At 60.1% G+C, this 17,715-nt stretch overlaps 2 protein-coding genes across 6 annotated transcripts; one reads left to right on the top strand and one right to left on the bottom strand.

Annotated features, from left to right (window-relative positions):
• Positions 1 to 1,299: 1,299 nt before the first annotated feature.
• Positions 1,300 to 7,618, bottom strand: ENTR1 (endosome associated trafficking regulator 1). 3 transcript variants are annotated; one of them, XM_047830633.1, is made up of 10 exons: positions 7,404 to 7,618; positions 7,121 to 7,270; positions 6,391 to 6,459; positions 5,488 to 5,603; positions 4,826 to 5,233; positions 4,187 to 4,260; positions 3,735 to 3,819; positions 3,432 to 3,494; positions 2,849 to 2,988; positions 1,300 to 2,281 (listed from the first exon to the last, which is right to left on the bottom strand). In XM_047830633.1, the coding sequence occupies exons 1-10, from the start codon at positions 7,471 to 7,473 to the stop codon at positions 2,182 to 2,184; spliced, it is 1,275 nt and encodes a 424-aa protein (XP_047686589.1). In that variant the 5' UTR covers positions 7,474 to 7,618; the 3' UTR covers positions 1,300 to 2,181. The 3 variants fall into 3 exon arrangements, with proteins under 3 accessions (XP_047686589.1, XP_047686588.1, XP_047686590.1); XM_047830632.1 differs by having other exon boundaries at positions 3,708 to 3,819; positions 7,404 to 7,616; XM_047830634.1 differs by lacking the exon at positions 7,121 to 7,270 and having other exon boundaries at positions 3,708 to 3,819; positions 7,326 to 7,615.
• Positions 7,619 to 7,696: 78 nt separating this feature from the next.
• Positions 7,697 to 17,063, top strand: PMPCA (peptidase, mitochondrial processing subunit alpha). 3 transcript variants are annotated; one of them, XM_047830629.1, is made up of 13 exons: positions 7,697 to 7,803; positions 8,960 to 9,162; positions 9,547 to 9,626; positions 9,873 to 9,955; positions 10,861 to 10,955; positions 11,891 to 11,991; positions 12,636 to 12,899; positions 13,241 to 13,333; positions 13,413 to 13,531; positions 13,644 to 13,734; positions 13,897 to 13,959; positions 15,629 to 15,773; positions 16,753 to 17,063. In XM_047830629.1, the coding sequence occupies exons 1-13, from the start codon at positions 7,727 to 7,729 to the stop codon at positions 16,920 to 16,922; spliced, it is 1,584 nt and encodes a 527-aa protein (XP_047686585.1). In that variant the 5' UTR covers positions 7,697 to 7,726; the 3' UTR covers positions 16,923 to 17,063. The 3 variants fall into 3 exon arrangements, with proteins under 3 accessions (XP_047686585.1, XP_047686586.1, XP_047686584.1); XM_047830630.1 differs by having other exon boundaries at positions 16,461 to 16,896; XM_047830628.1 differs by lacking the exon at positions 16,753 to 17,063 and having other exon boundaries at positions 15,629 to 16,452.
• The last annotated feature ends 652 nt before the right edge of the window (positions 17,064 to 17,715 follow it).

The raw sequence follows: 17,715 nt of genomic DNA, 5'->3' as shown, positions 1-17,715 counted from the left end.
CCGCTTGCTTGCTTCCGCCTCTGCTAACTGTATTCGGGGCTGTTGGGTTGCAGCCAGTGGGCAAATTTGCCGAGTGCTCAGTGCTGCTGCGCGGCCGGGCCAGTGGGTAGACAGCCCCGGCGCTCTGACCCCGCGCCCTGAGAGTACCTCGGGGGACCTCGGGGCGCCGCCCAGGCCGGGTTGGGCCCGCCTGCAGTTGCGCCTTCTGCGGGCAGAGCGGGGGTGGGGGCGCCACCCTCGGAGTGCGGGGCGACTCGGAAGATGAGGAGGAGTCCGCGGGAACGGAGGAGCGTACCTTCCCCTGGTGGACGGAGCAGGCAGAGCTTCCGGCCCCGGCACAGGGGGAAGGAACCGACGGGACAGCCAGCGTCCCGGGAACCCACCCGCCAGGACCCGGGGCCGCCTGGCGCTGGAACTCCAGACGCAGAGCTGGATGCCCAACAAATTCAAGCCCTTCACCAGGGAATGCCCCAAACGTACTGTAGGAGCCTGTCTGTGTGCCACGCTCCTTTATCCAGACCCTCCTCCTGGCCACCCGCCCCCAGTCCCTTCGCCCGACCTTGCGGAGGTGGTACAGGTCTGCGCAGGATGAAGGGCAGGATCAGGAGTAGGTGGAGCGCACCTGAGGGTCACTCCGGCGGCGAGCTCGGGCCCAGCCTGGCCTGCGGGCGGAGGGAAAGTACACCAGGCTGGTGGTGATCTGCCACCCACATCCCCCACCCCCTTAAAACACGGAGCCTGCAAGCATCCTCCCGCCGAGCCCCATTCCTGCTCTCCGTAGCTTTCCCAGGCTGTCGTGGGCACACCCAGAAGAAAACGGGGTCCTAGCACTTGCCCGCTAGACCGGCCTGTCTAAAGTCTGCTCCGACCACAGAGCCCGGTACCCGCTTCTCACCAACAGGGAGGAACAGGAGGTGACGGGTGAGGAGGAGTAGGGTGTCTTCGGCAGGGACTTCTGCAAAGCTCTTACCTGTAGCCCAGATCGGAGGGTCTAGCAGTTCAAACGTTATTCGAAAATTCAACCATGTGACCGAAGAATGCCCCAACACTAGAATCCGGCGTGTCCAACTCCGAAACACCCGGCCGTGACGCACATCTAGCGGGCCGGCCACCTTGGTCAGGCCCGGCAGCAGTGATCGGGGTCTACCCTTGACCCCACAGGCCACGGGACTAACGCTTGAATTTATCGGCACAAATCACCCATTACGACAAGACGCATGCCCTAAAGTCACAGAACGGTACTAGGTTTCTTAAGCGTAAAGAAGCGGTTAAATTGGAAAAAAAGTGGGACAGTTCGTGTGAGTTTTACGGTTTATTAAATAGGAAAGCGGTCCATCTGAACAGGAGAAGAAAAGGAAATTTATTTTAAAAAATAACATCTAGAGAAAAATGGCCAAAAAGGCATATGGTGCCCCCCCCTACATTGGAAAAGCACCCCGGGAGACCTCGTGCCGACCCAGGAAGGCTGCGCACAGTCTCAATCCCCGAATTCCAAACTTCGTTGTACAAGATGCCACTCGAAACGTGTATCAAAACCCTCCAGCCGAAGCAGCTTTTCAAATCCGAAGGCCCACAGATGCGTTTAGATGGTCGCACCCAGTGGCGCGCCTGTGTGACCTGGGACCCCGCGGAAGGACAGCAGCCAGGCTCGGGTCTCCAACTGTACGAGCCGCCCGTGAGGCCCCAGGAGGGGACTCTGAGCCAGCCGGGGCACCAAGTGAGGTCACAGAGGCATTAGGGCCTTGGGAGGCGAGCACGGAGCCACGGCTCACCTACTCCCTCTCCTTACGGAATCGAGGACGATCGATTGAACTTATCTTACGATCGACATTCTGGAATGACGACGGAAAACACTTATTACAGAACTGCCGTTTTCATGTTTAGTAACTTCAAAAGATCACTGGCTTTCACAGAAACGTCTTCCGATAGAGCATCAGTCCACCAAGTAGCAGGAGCTCGCCAGGAAGGGTCGCGTAGAAGCCAGGTGCAGCTCTCCCACGCGGGGGGCTCCTCACTGCAGCTGGCTGTTAGGGCTGTTTAGGTCACGAAATTAGCGGCACGGTGAGTATTTTTACTACGGCCGAGGACGACGTCCTTAAAGACACAACGGCATTTTCCAACCCGGCGAGCGGCGGCGTCCGGACGTCAGCAGGGCTGCGACCTGGAAGCACCTCAGAGTTCTCAAGACTCCTCTTCCTCATCTTGAATTTCGGAAATTCTGTCTATGGATTTAAGGATTTCGGCCACAAGATTCAACGTTTCGGCTCCAGAAACCAGCTGCCTGAAACGGAAACGTGGATGTTACCGTCCGCTACCACGGCCGGGCAACGTCAGAAGCAACAAAGCAAAGTTCCAGAGTGAAAAGCAGGCTTTGGGTGGGGGACCCTCTGCCCCAGAGGCGCCCGCGGTGGGCCTGGCCGCCACCACCCTTGGGGAACTCGGCCCGTGGCACACAGACGGGGACGCGCAGTGGGAGCCACCACGGCGGACCCTTCCCAGGGGCCTCCCAAGAACCTCTTTGCTTCTCAGGACAAGAGGGAAACGCTGTGACTCGTCCCCATTCAGAACTGTGACATTTCGTGGGTGAGCGAGGCAGGACTCCCGTCTGACGTCAGTGCTCAGGTGAACACGGCTATCGCCATGCAGACATTCCAGAGCCCGCCGGTCGGGTGCGCATCGAGTGGCCTCGGGGTTAATAGGACCGTCAGGCGCACTTCTGTTCCAGAGCCCCGTCCACCGCTCGGGGTGCGGTCATGGCTTGAAGCCCTGTGCTAAGGGACTCCGCCTCCCCGGGGTCACCGCCTCACCCCCGCCCGTGCCGAGGCGCCCTCAGCTCCCCAGCGCTCACTTTATGGAGGAGTGGGCGTTGTTCATGACGACGCGAAGGTTCTGCAAGGCCACGTCGGTGTTGTGCTTCACTATCGTCAGGCTGGCACCCTGGCCGGACCGCAAGGCCTCATTCTCGCGCTTGAAGTTAGAGACCTGCGCCTGGAGGGTGGGCGAGAGTGGGAAAGGGCTTTTGCGGCTGCAGAAGAGAGCATCTGAAAGGCAGTCCAACTAAAACTGACCACGGCACCCTCAGCAGAGGAGGTGGGGGTGGGGGTGGGGGGGGACAGGGCTAGCCCCCGCAAAAGCCACTCTCTGCTGAGGGGGCTCTTAGAGGACACGGGCCTGTCGTGTCCCTCAGTCTGTCCTCAGCGCTCCTCCACAGGAATGAGAAATTCAGGTCAGCATCCGTGCTGTCCCAGATGACACAGCAAATGCCCACGACCCTCTCGGTGAGCAGAAAACACGGGGGCCAGAACGACAGGGCTGCTTCTTTCACTTGAGGTGGGGGGTGGGGGTGGGGAAAGCCTGCACGTCCCGAATACAGGGGTTCCCGCTGCTGGGGAGGTCCCCCCCCCGGATTTGTATCCCTGCCGTTCAATCACCTGCAGCAAGCTTATTTCCTGCTTCAGTTTCAGGATGTGATTTTCCGCCTTTACAGCTCGTTTCTGTTATAAAAACAAAAACAAGGAGGCATCGCTAATAAGCAATGTGGTGAGATGCCCTCACGGGGGGGGGTGGGGGGTGGGGGTGGGAGTTCCAGCTCGCTCTGCCCAGCAGGTGGGCCCATTGTGAGGGACCCCCGCTCACTCCGCGCCTCTGTGGGCTGACAACAGAGGGTCACGCCCGGCGCGTCACAATGCCCCCCCCGCCCCTCGTACTGTCATCAGCTCCAGGTTCTGCTCCACCTGCTGGACCACGGACTCCAGATCTCGGTAGTCACTCTCCTCCCTTATCATTTTTGCTTCCAGCTTCCGCTCCAGCGTCCTCACCCTTGTGAGACAGAAGACCAAGTCACTGCCAACTCACGCATCTGGCTCTCAGAATGCGTCCGAGAGGCAGTTAGGTCGGGCGGGTTAGCTGAAAACCCCCGAGAGCCCGCTGCCTCGGCGGGAGCCCCAGAGAGCGTCCCGAGCTGGCTCTCGATCACCAGTTCGGCCGTTCTTATCAAGTGTGCTCGGTTTGGGTCTAACGTTCAAAATAAACTGTCGTGCAGAACCAGACACGTGTCTGAGGCGGAGGACCTGCACGTGACGGAGGCTAGACTCGGTTCAACTCTGATCGCCTCGTTACCGATTTACAATGGATTCGGGTGTTAGCAGGCATTTTGAATCGCGGTCCTAACTGAGAGCTTACATACATTTCTGTTTGAGTTTCAGAGAAGCTCTGAACCTCAGTCAGCTTTCTTCTCAGCTTAGAATTTTCATCTTTCAGCTGCAGAGAAAGAAAACCCTCATTAGAAATTCTGAGTCTCGGTGTCTCACTCAAAAGGGGTCTGCGTCTCTGTAATTTGGTTCTAGAACTCCCTGACGAACAGAAATGTTCTGGGCAGTCAGCCTCCCGTCCGCTCACGAAGGAAAAACAGACGGAAGTGTCTCCTCCGGAAGCCCTCCGGTTACGGACGCCGACTGCGCTCGCGACCCTTTTTTAGGGGATGATCCTCTTTAAGAAATCTCCTCTAGTCAGAGCACGGCGAGGTGTCCCTGAGCTGCCGCCGGGAGGGGACCCTTTCCTGACGGGAGGCCCTCGGAGGGCCTGAGCCAGACCACACCGCACCGCCCTCCACAGTGCTCTTCAGGTGGCACATCACACACGGGATCAGTCAACACGGGGGACCGGCGCACAGGGACTCTAGCAGACGGCCACACCACAGACTGTCTTGTCCCCGGAGCCCAAACCCCAGGCCACCGTGGACACCAGGAGCCTCGGGGTCCTCTGCGAGCGCGCTGCTCACGCACGGGTACCGGCCAGGGGGCCGCCGTGGGGCCCCCTCACTTACGGCTTCGTAGCTTATCTGCAGCGTCCGCAGGTGCCTGTCTCCCAGAGACTCTCCGGGAGCCGCGAAATCTGCGCTGGGGCTCCCCGCCGGAGAGGCGCGGGAGTCCGAGTCACTCAGTGTCCATGGGGGCAGGGTCTCGGGCCCCACCAGCTCTGACGGGGTGGAGAAGAAGGAGACGTATGTGCTGCAGGGCGACGTGCTGGCGGCGCCTCCCAAGGAGCGGGTCTGCTCCACGCTGGACGGCAAGTAGGCCCCGTTCCACCCCTCGTCCTCGTCCTCGTCCTCGTCCAGAAGGTCGCCAGCCCCCGTAGGGTCTTCGAAAAATGGCTGCTGATATTCCAGGCCATACCCCACGGTCTGGGGGGTTGGGGAGTCGCGGCCGAGTCCCAGTGGGTGCCTCGTGGGTTCCTAAGGAAGATGGCCAGACGCACAGCTCAGACTCAGAAGCCACTGGAGGCCGGTCTTCCGGGGGGCGCCTGACAGTGGAATGAGAGGCCCACCTGCCTCCCAGGAGAGAGGAGAGCCAGAAAGGGTCCCACCGGCGTTCGCTGTGGGCTCCCTTTGTACCGCCCCCGGATCCTGTAGTGTCCCCCACATCGGGAGAGAGATGTCCTCCAGACGTTTCTCTGTGTACGGTCGTCGCAAACGACGCCTCGATTTACCTTTGAATAAACCCTGTTGTTGGCGGTGTCTTCTCCCGACAGGCCGAGGTTCTTGGTTTTCAGAAACTCTTTGAAGGAGAACGGGTTGGCCTCTGCGAGATCTTCAAGCTTATCATCTGCAGAGGTAACGCACGTCACAAATCCAGAAAGTCTCCCAAGACTCGTTAAAAGGGAGCTTCCCTGTTAGTTTCTTTCCAGAACACGGCCACATCTAAAATCAGGACTGCCACCCTCATCACCCCACCAGAACTCAGCGAATGCTAAGAAATGAGAAACCTAGCCAATAAAGCAGACCTGCGTCCACATTCTGAGTTCTCTTTCCCCCTGGTCCCTGCACCTTACTGCCCACGGCAATCACCTGGGGGGTCTTTACAAGGACAACTCACCTCCATCCCCACACAGCCGAGTTAGTTGGCCTGGGGCACGACCTGCGCCGGGGGCCATCGGTTCCAAAGGTGCAGCCAAATTGGGGGTCACTGACCCCCACCCCTTCCCCTGCTCACTCATCCCCTCTTCCCTGCTCTCTTCTCGGCCTCCCTCTCACTCTCCTGGCCCCTAACCAGCCACCCTGTGACCCTCTCAGTCCACGATCATCAGAGCCCAGGTGCCAACTTTGTGTGATGCTGACTCCTGCTGCCCCTAGCGCTTGCTGCCTCTTCAGACCCCTTTAGCGTGACTCCCCACGTCTGTCATCCTGCACGTCCCGGCTTCCCCTGTCCTTGTACCCTCTTTCCTTCTACCCCAGGATCACGACGGACTCTGTAGGTCTCTACCCCCACCTGGTCTTTCAGACCCCAGGCACAAAGTTATATGCTGTCAAATGGACAACTCATCATTGGCCACGTGCTTGGCGTTTTGTGTCGGGCAGAGAGAAAAAGAAAGGATCTTGTCTAACTACCCTACCTCCAAAATGTGTCTCCTGGGCTCCTGGCGGACCTTGCTTAGTGCATTTCCCCTTTCCGTAGCCAAAATCTGCAAAGAGACGTCATCACCCTACTGTGGTCACCTTTGTGACAGCTTTTTTTTTTCAACACGGGGTCTCTACCACAGTGATTCTCACAGCGTGGGTAACGTTTGAAACACAAGCCCCCAGGCTCCTGCCCGCGGCAGTAGAACCTCTGTGGGCCCTGGCATCTGTGATTCAGAAAAAGCTTCCAGTAGGCTCTGATGAGCAGTGTGGCTGCGCACGTCCACCGTCCGCGGGGTCTTCCGAATCCTCTCGAGGGTGGCCACTCCTCTCTGAGACCCCGATGGAAGCACCTGAACTCTCACCACTCACCGCAGCCAACAAGCAGCGGGACTGCTTGGGGGAGAACGAGGCCACTGCCCTTACTGGACGAAGGCACCCTGGCCTTGCGCCCCACCACCTGGAAGGAGGAGATGGCTTGCGGTGCTCCCGCTAGGCATACCTCTCTTTCAGCACTTACCACCATCCTACATTGGAAGTGTCTGTGTTGGGGGTTGGGGGGGCTCCCCAAGGCCAGACTGCCAGCTCCTAGCTGGCGGGGGGCCGCTCAGCACTTGCGTGTCCCAGGGGCCGGTGCACGGTGGCACTGAGTGCCCCTCGCTGGGTCGAGGGCAGAGCTAATGCTAACGTGGCGCCGGCTCGGGCTCCCTGAGGCTTGTCTCTCACCTGTGTCTCCCACGGAAGCTAGCACCGGACTGGGCACATAGCACATAAACGTCGGCCGAATGCCGAAGAAGTGGGAGTCCAGGTCCCTGCCATGGGGGCGCTCACAGTCTAGCTGGGGGAGACAAGACCGGCGCTCACAGAACGCAGGAGCTGCAATAACATCAACAAGACCGATTGGCCGCGCGCTCTGCGCCGCCCGCCTCACCTGGAGCCCGTCCCGGCGGGTCGGGGGCGGCCCCGGGGCCCGGCGGGCTCGGCCCCGCCGTCCCGCCCGGCCGCTCACCGTCCGGAATGACGAGGCTCCGGGCTCGCGACAGCGGGGGGACGCCAGGGCGGCGCGCGTAGCCGGCCATCGTCGCGGGCCCGGCGGCGCCGGCCCACCCTAACCCGGCAGCGGGGGCTCCATGGCCCCGGCTCCGCCCCGGCCGCGGCCCGAGTCCCCCGCGCCCGTCGCCCGCCGCCCGGCCGCCGCTCCCAGCCTCTCGCAGCGGCTTCCGCTCCGGGCACCGGAAGCGCGCTCCCGAACGCCGGGGGCCGGCGCCGCAGGGGCGGGGCGGAGGGGGCGGGGTCGGAAGTGACGACAGAAGCCGGGGGCGGAGACTTAAGATGGCGGCTATGGCGCTGGCGGCGGCGCGGCTGCTGCTGGTGCGCGGCTCGGGCTCGTGGCGCCGCTCGCGGCTGAGGTGAGCCGGGGACGCGCCGGGGGTCAGCGGGGGACCCGGGGCGGCTCGCGTCTGTCCGGACGCCCTGCCTCTGGCTTCCCCACGCCCAGGCGCCGCGCCGGGGGTTCGGGCTCGGGCTTCGGGACCCTGGCTTCGTCTCCGAGGCGCCGAGGGCCCTTCCCTGCCTGGGGCCCCAGCCCCGGGCCCCGAGACCCATCCGCCTGCCCTCTCCCGGGCCGCTGGGTCCTCTCCCGCCTTCTCCCGGGCCGACGGGGCCCGTCGGAGGCCACGTGTCATCTCCGCCCCGGCCCCCGTCCTGTCGCGGGGGGGGGAGCCCCCCCTTGTGAGGCCGAGCCCGCGGGGCCTCCGTGCCCCAGACCGCTGTGCTGTGTCCCCTCGCCTGCAGACAGCGCGCTTTTTCCGTCCCCGCAGCCTTCCCGCCTTCCTGGCCGCCAGCACGTCCACTCGGGCCACAGTCGGTGGCGGCCCCTGGCTGTACGCCGCACCGTGCCGGGCGGAGATAGCGGGCGCAGGCAGGAGCGCGGGCCGCGTAGGAGCCGCGGTGTGAACGCTTAAAAGAAGTCAAGCAGTGGGATCTGACTTCGCGTAGAGTGCGGAGGGGTCGCCTTGGGAGGAGGCGGCATTGAAGCCAAGAGGGGAGGCACGGGAGGAGGGTCAGGCCCCGGCCAGGCGGGAGCAGGAGGAACAGAGGCGTTGGGGTTAAGGAGCCAGGTGTGTGTGTGCTCAGGGCAGCACCCGCAGGCCAGTGTGACTGGGTCCTGGGGGGCGGTGGTGGAGAGGAGGGCTTTAAGAGAGGAGTTTGGAGAGAGTTGGAGTCCAGACCACCTGGGGCCCCATGGCAGGGGGTGGGGGGTGGCAGTTGAGGGCCAGAGCGGAGCTCGGTGCTGGAAGAGAGATTTAACCCGGGCCGTCAGGGTGAGGTGCGGTGGTTAGTCATCTGCTCTGTAAGAGATGTTTATAAGAGAGAGCGGTTACGGCCCAAAGAACTGACCAACTGGCCGCGGCCCCCTGGGCTGAGCCAGGATTTGTCCCCAGCAGTGGTGTTCCTGCCTGCTCCCGCGTGTCGTCTCTAAGTGCTCACGTAGACGGGACGCGACGGCCAGTCACCATGGGCTCCGCGGTCTCAGGTCTGTAACCGGCCACTCTCTCTGTGTAGGTCCGGAGCTCCCGCACACAGATGCTTCAGTAGTGGCGGGGCCTACCCCGGCACCCCGCTCTCCTCCCCCTTCCCTGGCGTGCCGCAGCCTGTTTTCGCTACGGCCGGTGGACAGGAAAAGTTTGAAACCAAAGTGACCACGCTGGATAACGGGCTTCGCGTGGCGTCCCAGAACAAGTTCGGACAGTTTTGTACGGTGGGAAGTAAGTACTGTCGGTAGTGTCGTGGGTGCTTCACTGACCGCTGTGCTTGGTACGCGGTTCGTGCGCTGGATCCGGAGGGGAAAGTACGCTCTAGAATCTGGAAACCGAGTACTCTGAGCGTGAGCCGCCATGTCGGTGCTGGGCCTTCCCCCTTTGTAGCTTCCAAGAGCTCTAAACCGTCTCCACCACCAATACCAAGCGTACGACTCCGTGAGCGTCAGCACGCGTGCAGCTGTGGGTACGTAGCCCGGGGAGTGGACACGCTGTCGCCTTCACATGGTGGCGCCGGCCTGTTTGATCACGCTCAGTTGTAAAGGTTTCTCTTGATTGAATCCGCTCTTCTCGACATTTGACTTAACTTGTCATTTTTCTTTTTATTGCCAGTTCTTATTAATTCAGGATCAAGATACGAAGCCAAATATCTTAGTGGAATTGCTCACTTTTTGGAAAAATTGGCATTTTCGGTCAGTGTACGATTTGTAATTTTTGAGACTTTGTTTGGGAAGGATCTACCACATTTTGGTTTTTTTTTAGAACGGTTATTTTAACGAGGGACTGACTTGATAAGGTGTTGCTGCTAAAAGGTGTTTAGATCGGAAAACGATTTGGTTTCACGTTTTAAAAGCCAAAATAGGTTTTCTTTTCTAAAACCATGTGTTAGAAGTTGCTTTAGATTTTCTTACTTAGATTCACTTGTTTGTTTCCACTAGTCGACAGATCGATTTGACAGCAAAGATGAAATTCTGCTCACCTTGGAAAAGCACGGGGGTATCTGTGACTGCCAGACGTCAAGGTACGCCAGCTCATTTTGCAGCCACGAACTGTGGTGGTTATTCTCTGTCAGAGTCCCACTGAAACCCACGTCCTGGAGAAGCTGGGGACGTTGGCGTTGAGAAGGAGCCTGGCCTGGGCAGGGTTGGGTGAGGGATTTGGTGGAGGAAGGACACAGGCGGCAACACTTACAGCAGAGAGCACACTGGAGAGCCAGGCGGTCCCCGGAGGTTGCTGGCCGGGCCCTGGGGACACAGAGCAGGCCCCATCCCCAGTGTGCGCCCAGAGCCAGCAGAGGGCTGCACCACAGGCAATGGAAGCGAGAGCCAGGAACCAAGACTAGAGGTGGGGGCGCGGGGACAAGCAGGTGACCTGGTCCGGAGTCTGGAAAGGAACGATAGCAAACTTGACATCGGCTGGTCTTGAAAGAGTTTGCCAGACTGAACGAGGGGTGGAGGTGGCCCAGACTCTGGGAACAGCAGGGGGAGAGGCTCAGCCGGGAAGAGGCAGCGGTCTTTTGGGGGACCGGGAGAGTCTGGTGTTAGCCAGCATGCAGATGGGGTGCAGGGGCTGTGGACGAGGGCAGGCGGAGCTGGTCTGCCAGACGTGGCTCTGGTCCCCAGCTGCGTAAGGCTGTGCGTCCCCCATGCCGACCCGTCGGTCCGGGCGGCAGACCCTCAGGAAGCGCGTGACGAAGCGCACCCCCGTGGTGCAGGTGGTGGGGAGCCCGTGCTCGTGAAAAGGTCCGAGAGCTGGTCCTCGTCCGTCCGGGCTGGGCAGCTGCTTTCGCTCCAACACGTGCGGGAAGTTGCGCTGGAAGATGGGGCGAACCGAGTGTGTGCTGGTCTTCGGTGCCAGTGGGGAATGGCCCCCGTTTGGTGTGCACCTGTCACGACCCTGACACCTGGTGTCGTTTCTTCTTTCCAGGGACACTACCATGTACGCCGTGTCTGCGGATTCCAAGGGCCTGGACACGGTGGTTGGTTTGCTGGCTGACGTGGTCCTGCACCCCAGGCTCACAGGTGTGCCCTGGGCTGTGTGCGGTGTCTAGGGGGTTGGACGCGGAGGGGGGCAGACGGAAGCCCGGCCCCCGAGGAAGAGCACCGTGGCGCCCCCGTGGGCTCAGCTACCAGTGGGTGTCACGATTTCCTAGGAAGTGACGCTGGTGGTCAGGGAGGTTCTTCGCGTCTAACACTTTGACACCCCTTTATGCCTTTGGACGTTTTTAGCGAAGTTGGATTTTTAATTTCTTTTTTCCTTAAGTTTTTATCGATTTACTCGTTTAAGTAACTTTTATGCTCTGATGGAGCCAGCGGGGCACCCCTGGGTCTTTCGTTTCTCAAAGGCATTTCAGACAGTCTCTGAAAACTCTGGCTGGTATGCTGCCGGAAGTTTCCACGTCCTGGTCTCCGTCCCCTTCCTTGGCCCGGTAGTAACCAGACTCTGATTCCGGGCCCGAAGGGGGCTAGAGTGGGCCGTGCTGACCATTCCAGCTGCCCTGGCTGGGCTCTGGTCACATCAGCCTGGCCTCGTGGTCCAGGACTGCAGTGCTGAGTTAAGAACTTTCCGGTACTTGCTCCAGCTAGCTGATGAAACAGCAGCCACGATGTAGGCCCGTGCCTCTTTTTCCAGTGCCTTCACAGCCAGCGCAGCTTCACCCTCACAGCAGCCCTTTGGGACAGAGCGGTTAGGGGCCTGAGGGCCTCTCATGGGGAGGAATCTGGGGCTCAGAGCAGGCCCGGGTGACCACCTCATGGCCGAGCCTGGCGAGGCCTGACGCCTGTAGGCCCTGCCCGCCCGGCGCCGTCCCCCTCACTCCCACCACCGCCCCCCCGGTCTGCCCCAGGTGAAGGCAGAGGAGGTTGCCAGCATGTCTTTCGGCCAGTCTGGTGGCACGGGCCCAGGGCCATCTCCCTCCTGGCTGGTGCAGTCTGAGCCTCGCCTGGGTGCTTTGCAGATGAGGAAATCGAGATGGCACGGATGGCTGTCCAGTTTGAGCTGGAGGACCTCAATATGCGGCCTGACCCAGAACCGCTCCTCACAGAGATGATTCACGAGGTGAGATACAAAGCTCGCAATGTGCCCTCCTCCATATCAGTGGCCCTCCTGCCACCAGGGCGGTTGGGAGGGGCTGTCTGCCTTCCTGAGGTCATTCCTACAGGCTCTAGGTGTGGTCAGAACATTCTTAATTCCCAAACGTGCCACTCATGGCGAGTTTTTCATTTTGTAATTTTTTTTTTTTTTTTTTTTTTTTTAGCATTTTATCCCTTGTTTTTGAGAAAGTGTGAGCGGGGAAGGGGCAGAGAGGGAGAGAGAGAATCCCAAGCTGGCTCCGTGCTGTCAGCGCAGAGCCTGATGTGGGGCTCGATCCCACGAACTGCGAGATCATGACCTGAGCCGAAATTGGACGCTCAACCAGCTGAGCCACCCAGGCACCCCTCGTTTTGTAATTCCTACAGTAACGAGATTTTTATCGCTCTGTTTCTAGAGCGAGGCTTTTATTTCATACGGGTTTTTTGAGTTTTCATCCCGGAGAGGTAGGTTTTGTGTTCTTTAGAAACACACAGAGCTATTCCTGCCAAACGAAGCAAAGCACCCACGGGCTCTTCCTGCCACAGCTGGGGTCACGGCAGGCCCAGTGCAAGGGGGGACACCTGGCCGTGGCCTTCTTGGTCACCTGTGTTTCTCCCCTCCTTTGTTAGGCTGCTTACCGGGAAAACACAGTTGGCCTCCACCGTTTCTGCCCCACAGAAAACATAGCAAAGATGGACCGAGAAGTGCTTCACTCCTACCTGAGAAACTATTACACCCCTGACCGCATGGTGCTGGCTGGGGTTGGGGTGGAGCACGAGCACCTGGTGGAATGTGCCAGAAAGTACCTGCTGGGAACCCAGCCGGCCTGGGGATGTGAGAAGGCTGTGGACGTCGACAGATCGGTGGCACAGTACACGGGGGGGGTTGTCAAGGTAAAGCCGTGATGGAAAAGAGCCCGTGACCTTGGGTCGTGTACGCCTTTTTTGACTTGGGTTTTGGCACGTTGTCGGCTGGAGCCTGTGGGTGTTACAGTCAGCCGTAAGCCCGTGGCTTTGCCTTTAATACGTATTCTGGGGCCTGAGCGTGACGTGTGTTCCTTGGTTAAAGCTGAGAGTTTGGTACAAACGGGAGGCGAAGGATAGTTCTTGTCTCTAGAGAGTTTTCTGGTGCTCGTGTGGGATTTCTGTGACTGTTCTTAAGCCGCTCCGACCTGGGGTGGCTGAGGCCTCCTTGCTTTCCGCGTGGGTACACTGCTCACCCTTCTTGGTTACAGCTGGAGAGAGATATGTCCAACGTCAGTCTGGGCCCTGCCCCGTTCCCCGAGCTCACGCACATCATGATAGGACTGGAGAGCTGTTCCTTCTTGGTGAGTGCCAGCGGGGGCCTGTGCGGCGTGGAGTTGGGCATCCCCTGGCGGCTGAGCTCGGCCCTCACGTCTCTCGCAGGAGGACGATTTCATCCCCTTCGCCGTGCTGAACATGATGATGGGGGGCGGCGGCTCCTTTTCGGCTGGCGGGCCCGGCAAGGGTATGTTTACCAGGCTCTACCTCCACGTGCTCAACAGGTGGGTTGGGTCCCTTTCACCTGGCTGTCCCCAAGGTTGGCAGGCCCAGCTGAGGGTGCTTCTGGACCGTGACGCCGCCTTCCAGGTGTCCCCTCGTCCGTGCTCCTTACAGGCACCACTGGATGTACAACGCAACCTCGTACCACCACAGCTACGAGGACACGGGCCTCCTGTGCGTCCACGCCAGCGCCGACCCCAGACAGGTGAGGGCCAGCCCCGAACGCGGTGGCCTCTGCTTCCTGTGCAGGTCACGTCCCCGCGTACAGAGCTGGTCTCTGGAAGCACAGATGTCACCACCTGGGTTAGAAGAAATGGCTGTCACGTCCTGATCACGCTCTTCTTCGTCTCCACGCTCTCTCTTAAAGGTTCGAGAAATGGTGGAGATCATCACGAAGGAGTTCATTTTAATGGCTGGAACCGTGGATGTGGTAAGTGTGGCACAGAGCCACCTGCAAGCGTCCCCGCGGTGTTGGCGGGTTAGAGAACACAGTGTGGGGTGGCTGGCGGTGGGCCCATCCTCTGTGCCCCCAACATCCCAGCCAGAGCAGGGCAGACCCCCGGAGTGAGCCAGGTCTGCAGCTGAGCTCCTCCCCTCCTCCCTGGTCTCAGCGCACAGAACAGCCACTGCCCTCAGCACCCAGTCTGTTTGCATCTGACGGGCCCCGGTCCTTTTTAAGCTCTACCGGAGAGAATAGCACAGAGCAGTCTTTTCCTTTTAACGTTTATTCATCTCGAGGGAGAAAGCGTGCAAGATGGGAGGGGCAGAGAGGGAGAGAGAGAATCCCAAGCAGGATCCACGCTGTTAGCATGGGGCCCAACACAGGTCTTGAACTCACGAACCACGAGATCACAACCTGAGCCAAAATCAAGAGTCGGACGCTTAACTGATGGAGGCTCCCAGGTGCTCCAGGAAAAGGAATATTATTTTAAAAATAATATATTGGGATGCCTGGGTGGCTCAATTGGTTGAGCTCTGACTTCGGCTCCGGTCATGCCCTCAGGCTCGTGGGTTCAAGCCCCACATCGGGCTCTGTGCTGACAGCTCAGAGCCTGCTTAGGATTTTCTCTCTCCCTCACTCTCTGGCCCTCCCTGGCTTCTTATTCTCTCTCTCTTTCAAAAATAAATATTTAAAAAAAAAAAAAATAGGGGTGCCTGTGTGGCTCAGTCGGCTAAGCATCCAACTTTGGCTCAGGTCATGATCTCATGGTTTGTGAGTTTGAGCCCCACGTCAGGCTCTGTGCTGACAGCTCGGAGCCTGGAGCCTGCCTTGGATTCTGTGTCTCCCTTTCTCTCTCTGCCCCTCCCCTGCTTGCGTGCGTGTTCTTTCCCTTTCAAAAATAAACATTAAATGAAAACTAAAATACCATATTTGTGGCACCTGGGTGGCTCAGTTAGGTGTCTGATTCTCGGTTTTGGCCCAGTTCATGATCCCACAGTTGTGGGTTTGAGCCCCACACTGGGACATGTGCTGTCAGCACAGAGCCTGCTTGGGATTCTCTCTCTGCCCCTCTCCTGCTTGTGCTCTCTCAAAATAAACAAACTTAAAAAAAGTTTTTAAAAGTAACATATCAAAAGTCCGCGTCGGTGGCTCTGTGAGCGGTCTGCTAGGAAGTACTTCCCGCTCACGGGAAGCTAACTCGAGGTAGGTTTTGTCTGCCCGGAGTTGCAAAGATAGAAAGTGCTCATCTCAGATCGGAGACTATTTTCCTCCAGCAACGATGCGGACTCTCAGCGGCCAGTGTCGTCCGGCAGGCGTGCACGCTGTTCGGCGTCCGGCAGCTTCGTGTCGGTCGGGTGCCATCTCTCACCCGGCCGCTCTCCGTGCCCCCCGTTTCTGAACGCAACTCGTGGGAGTCCCATAGTTGCAAATTTCATGCCTGGTCAGAGAGGCTCACGGCACAGACTTGGCACACGGAGCTGGTTCCCTCCGAGTTCCTCGGGGAGCGTGGGGAGCCCGGTTGCCTGGGCCCTGCACCTGGCGTCTGGGCGGAGCCCCAGACTGTCGAATTTGTCTTCCTGGTGACGCGGACGTGGCTGGGCAACAGCGTGTGAGTTGCCGGGAACTGAACCGTGTGGCTTGGTGGTCGGACCCCCAGGTGGAGCTGGAGCGGGCCAAGACCCAGCTGATGTCCATGCTCATGATGAACCTGGAGTCCAGGCCTGTGATCTTCGAGGACGTGGGGAGGCAGGTGCTGGCGACCCGTTCCAGAAAGCTGCCCCATGAGCTGTGTGCGCTCATCCGTGAGTACCGTGCCGGCGGGCGGGCCCAGACCCGGCTCCCTCCCTTCCCTCCCAGAGGCCGGCCAGCCGGAGGAGGTGTGATGCCTGCGGGCTTTCGTCTGTGCCAGCCCTACTTCGTGTCCCTGAGCACTGACCCCTGTGCCCCCAAGTTTTCACCCTTTTCCCTACCGCTCTGGGTTTTTAAGCGGATTCGCCGAGATGATGGACGGAAATGCTCCGCTCGGGGCTCGAACGGTGCTGCCCTTTGTGGTGTTGTGGCAGGTGTCTTGGCCGCAGGTGCCCATGGCCTCCCGTGAGTGACCTGCAGGAAGTCCGGGAATTTCCTCTAAGTGTCAGAGTGTTACTTGTTTGTGGCCCTTTGGGGGACAAGCTTATTTTCTCTGCAGCAGGTCCTCAGAGTATCTGTGACCCCCCCCCCCCCCCCCCCCCCCCGTGCTGTCCTGTGGTGACGTTTGTTACCTCGCTGCTCTGGCACTCGCACCCTCCCTGGGGGCCCCCTCAGACCCTGGGGCGCGCAGTACCCAGTCTCCCCTAGGCCTCATCCTCTGGAGCAAAGTCCAGCTGCCCTTGCCTGGTGTTCCCAGGCAGGCTGAGCTTCCGGGCCCTCCGAAGGCGGGCCCCTGTGTGTGGCCGCTCCCCTCCCCCCACCCAAGCCCTAGGGGTTCTTTGTTTTTTCCTTCCCTGCAGGCTCTCCGTGTGGGTAACTCTGCAGGTGAGCTTTTCCATTGAGATGCATCTGGGCAGGTGTGCATTCCTGCATTTGAAAATAACTTGCAACCACTGGTACATCCCCATTTACTGGGAAAATTTGTCACTTCACCCTGAGTCGCCCTGAATTCTACACACGCCTGAATCTGGACTCTGGAGTCCGCAGCCTGGCCTCGGACCCCTCAGTCAGGGTAGTGGCCACGGCCATGCGTGGAGAGAGTCCGTGCAGGGCTCGGGCGTTCCCCTGAGGTCTCCCTGTCCCCCGTGCTAGGCAGCGTGAAGCCAGAAGACATCCGGAGAGTTGCCTCCCAGATGCTCCGCAGGAAGCCCGCGGTGGCCGCCCTGGGCGACCTGAGCAACCTGCCGGCCTACGAGCACATCCAGGCGGCGCTGGCCAGCGGGGACGGGCGCCTGCCCAGGACGTACCGGCTGTTCCGCTAGAGGCCGTCGCGGTGCGGCCAGATGCGGGCTGTGGACGGAGCCCGTGTTCGTCCGTGGGTTTTGGGTGTGAATTTAGTGCAAAGATTCATAAAAGGTGCAAACCGGGGGACTCTTCTCTTAAACTCGATCAGATTTAATGTCGCCGAGCACAGCTCTGCGTCCGTTTCTTCAGGACGGGTAGATCAGGCAGCGGAATAAAGGTCTGTCTGTGTCGCCGCGGCTGGGAACCAGGCGAAGTGAAAGACCGCCGGGGGCCGGCTGCCGCGGGGAGGCCAGGTGGGCGCCCTGCCCCGTCCCGCGTTCCCAGAGGCGAGCGGCCTCGAGTCCGCGTCAGAGCGACTCCCGGGGTCTGCCGCGGGGCGTGCTCCTCGGCGCGGCGCTTTCCTTCACCCTCCGTAAGGATGGGGTGGCGAGAGGCCGGGCTCAACCGGCGGCGTCCGGTAACTGGAAGAGCGTCCCGATTCCCGACGGCACAGCACGAGTGTCGGCGCCCTGGAGGGAGGTGGGGTTTCCTCGAACTGCCGGCCCGTGTGAAGAGCCAGAGCCGCGAGGCCGGGGAGCGTTCGGTTCCGCGGATGCGCACGGACGCGTCAGGAGTCGCCCGGCCAGGTGACCCTGGTAATACAGAGTGGCATTGTGCTTCCCCGACGGGTACACACACGGAGCCCCTGGGCCCCTTGGGGCACCGCCCTCCCAGCCTCTGGGGCACAGAGGGGAGGGAGGGACGCTTCCAGGAAATCAACCCTCAAACGTTCTTTGGCCATTTGACCTGCTTATTTTTGCTGGAGCCCAT

The sequence above is a fragment of the Prionailurus viverrinus genome, chromosome D4 (assembly GCF_022837055.1).
Source record: "Prionailurus viverrinus isolate Anna chromosome D4, UM_Priviv_1.0, whole genome shotgun sequence".
NCBI lineage: Eukaryota > Metazoa > Chordata > Mammalia > Carnivora > Felidae > Prionailurus > Prionailurus viverrinus.
The sequence above is the reverse complement of the archived record's forward strand: the minus strand, read 5'-3'. Positions and strand labels throughout refer to the sequence as shown.

Excerpts from the sequence above, each read along its gene's own strand:
- ENTR1 (XM_047830632.1), bottom strand. The coding sequence starts at position 7,473 with ATGGCCGGCTACGCGCGCCGCCCTGGCGTCCCCCCGCTGTCGCGAGCC. Across the intron at positions 3,820-4,186 it reads TCTGAAACTCAAACAGAAAT|GGTGAGGACGCTGGAGCGGA; the intron begins GTATGTAAGCTC and ends CTGTCTCACAAG. Across the intron at positions 3,495-3,707 it reads AGAACCTGGAGCTGATGACA|AAACGAGCTGTAAAGGCGGA; the intron begins GTACGAGGGGCG and ends TTTTTATAACAG.
- PMPCA (XM_047830628.1), top strand. The coding sequence starts at position 7,727 with ATGGCGGCTATGGCGCTGGCGGCGGCGCGGCTGCTGCTGGTGCGCGGC. Across the intron at positions 13,735-13,896 it reads CCAGCGCCGACCCCAGACAG|GTTCGAGAAATGGTGGAGAT; the intron begins GTGAGGGCCAGC and ends TCTCTCTTAAAG. Across the intron at positions 13,960-15,628 it reads TGGCTGGAACCGTGGATGTG|GTGGAGCTGGAGCGGGCCAA; the intron begins GTAAGTGTGGCA and ends TCGGACCCCCAG.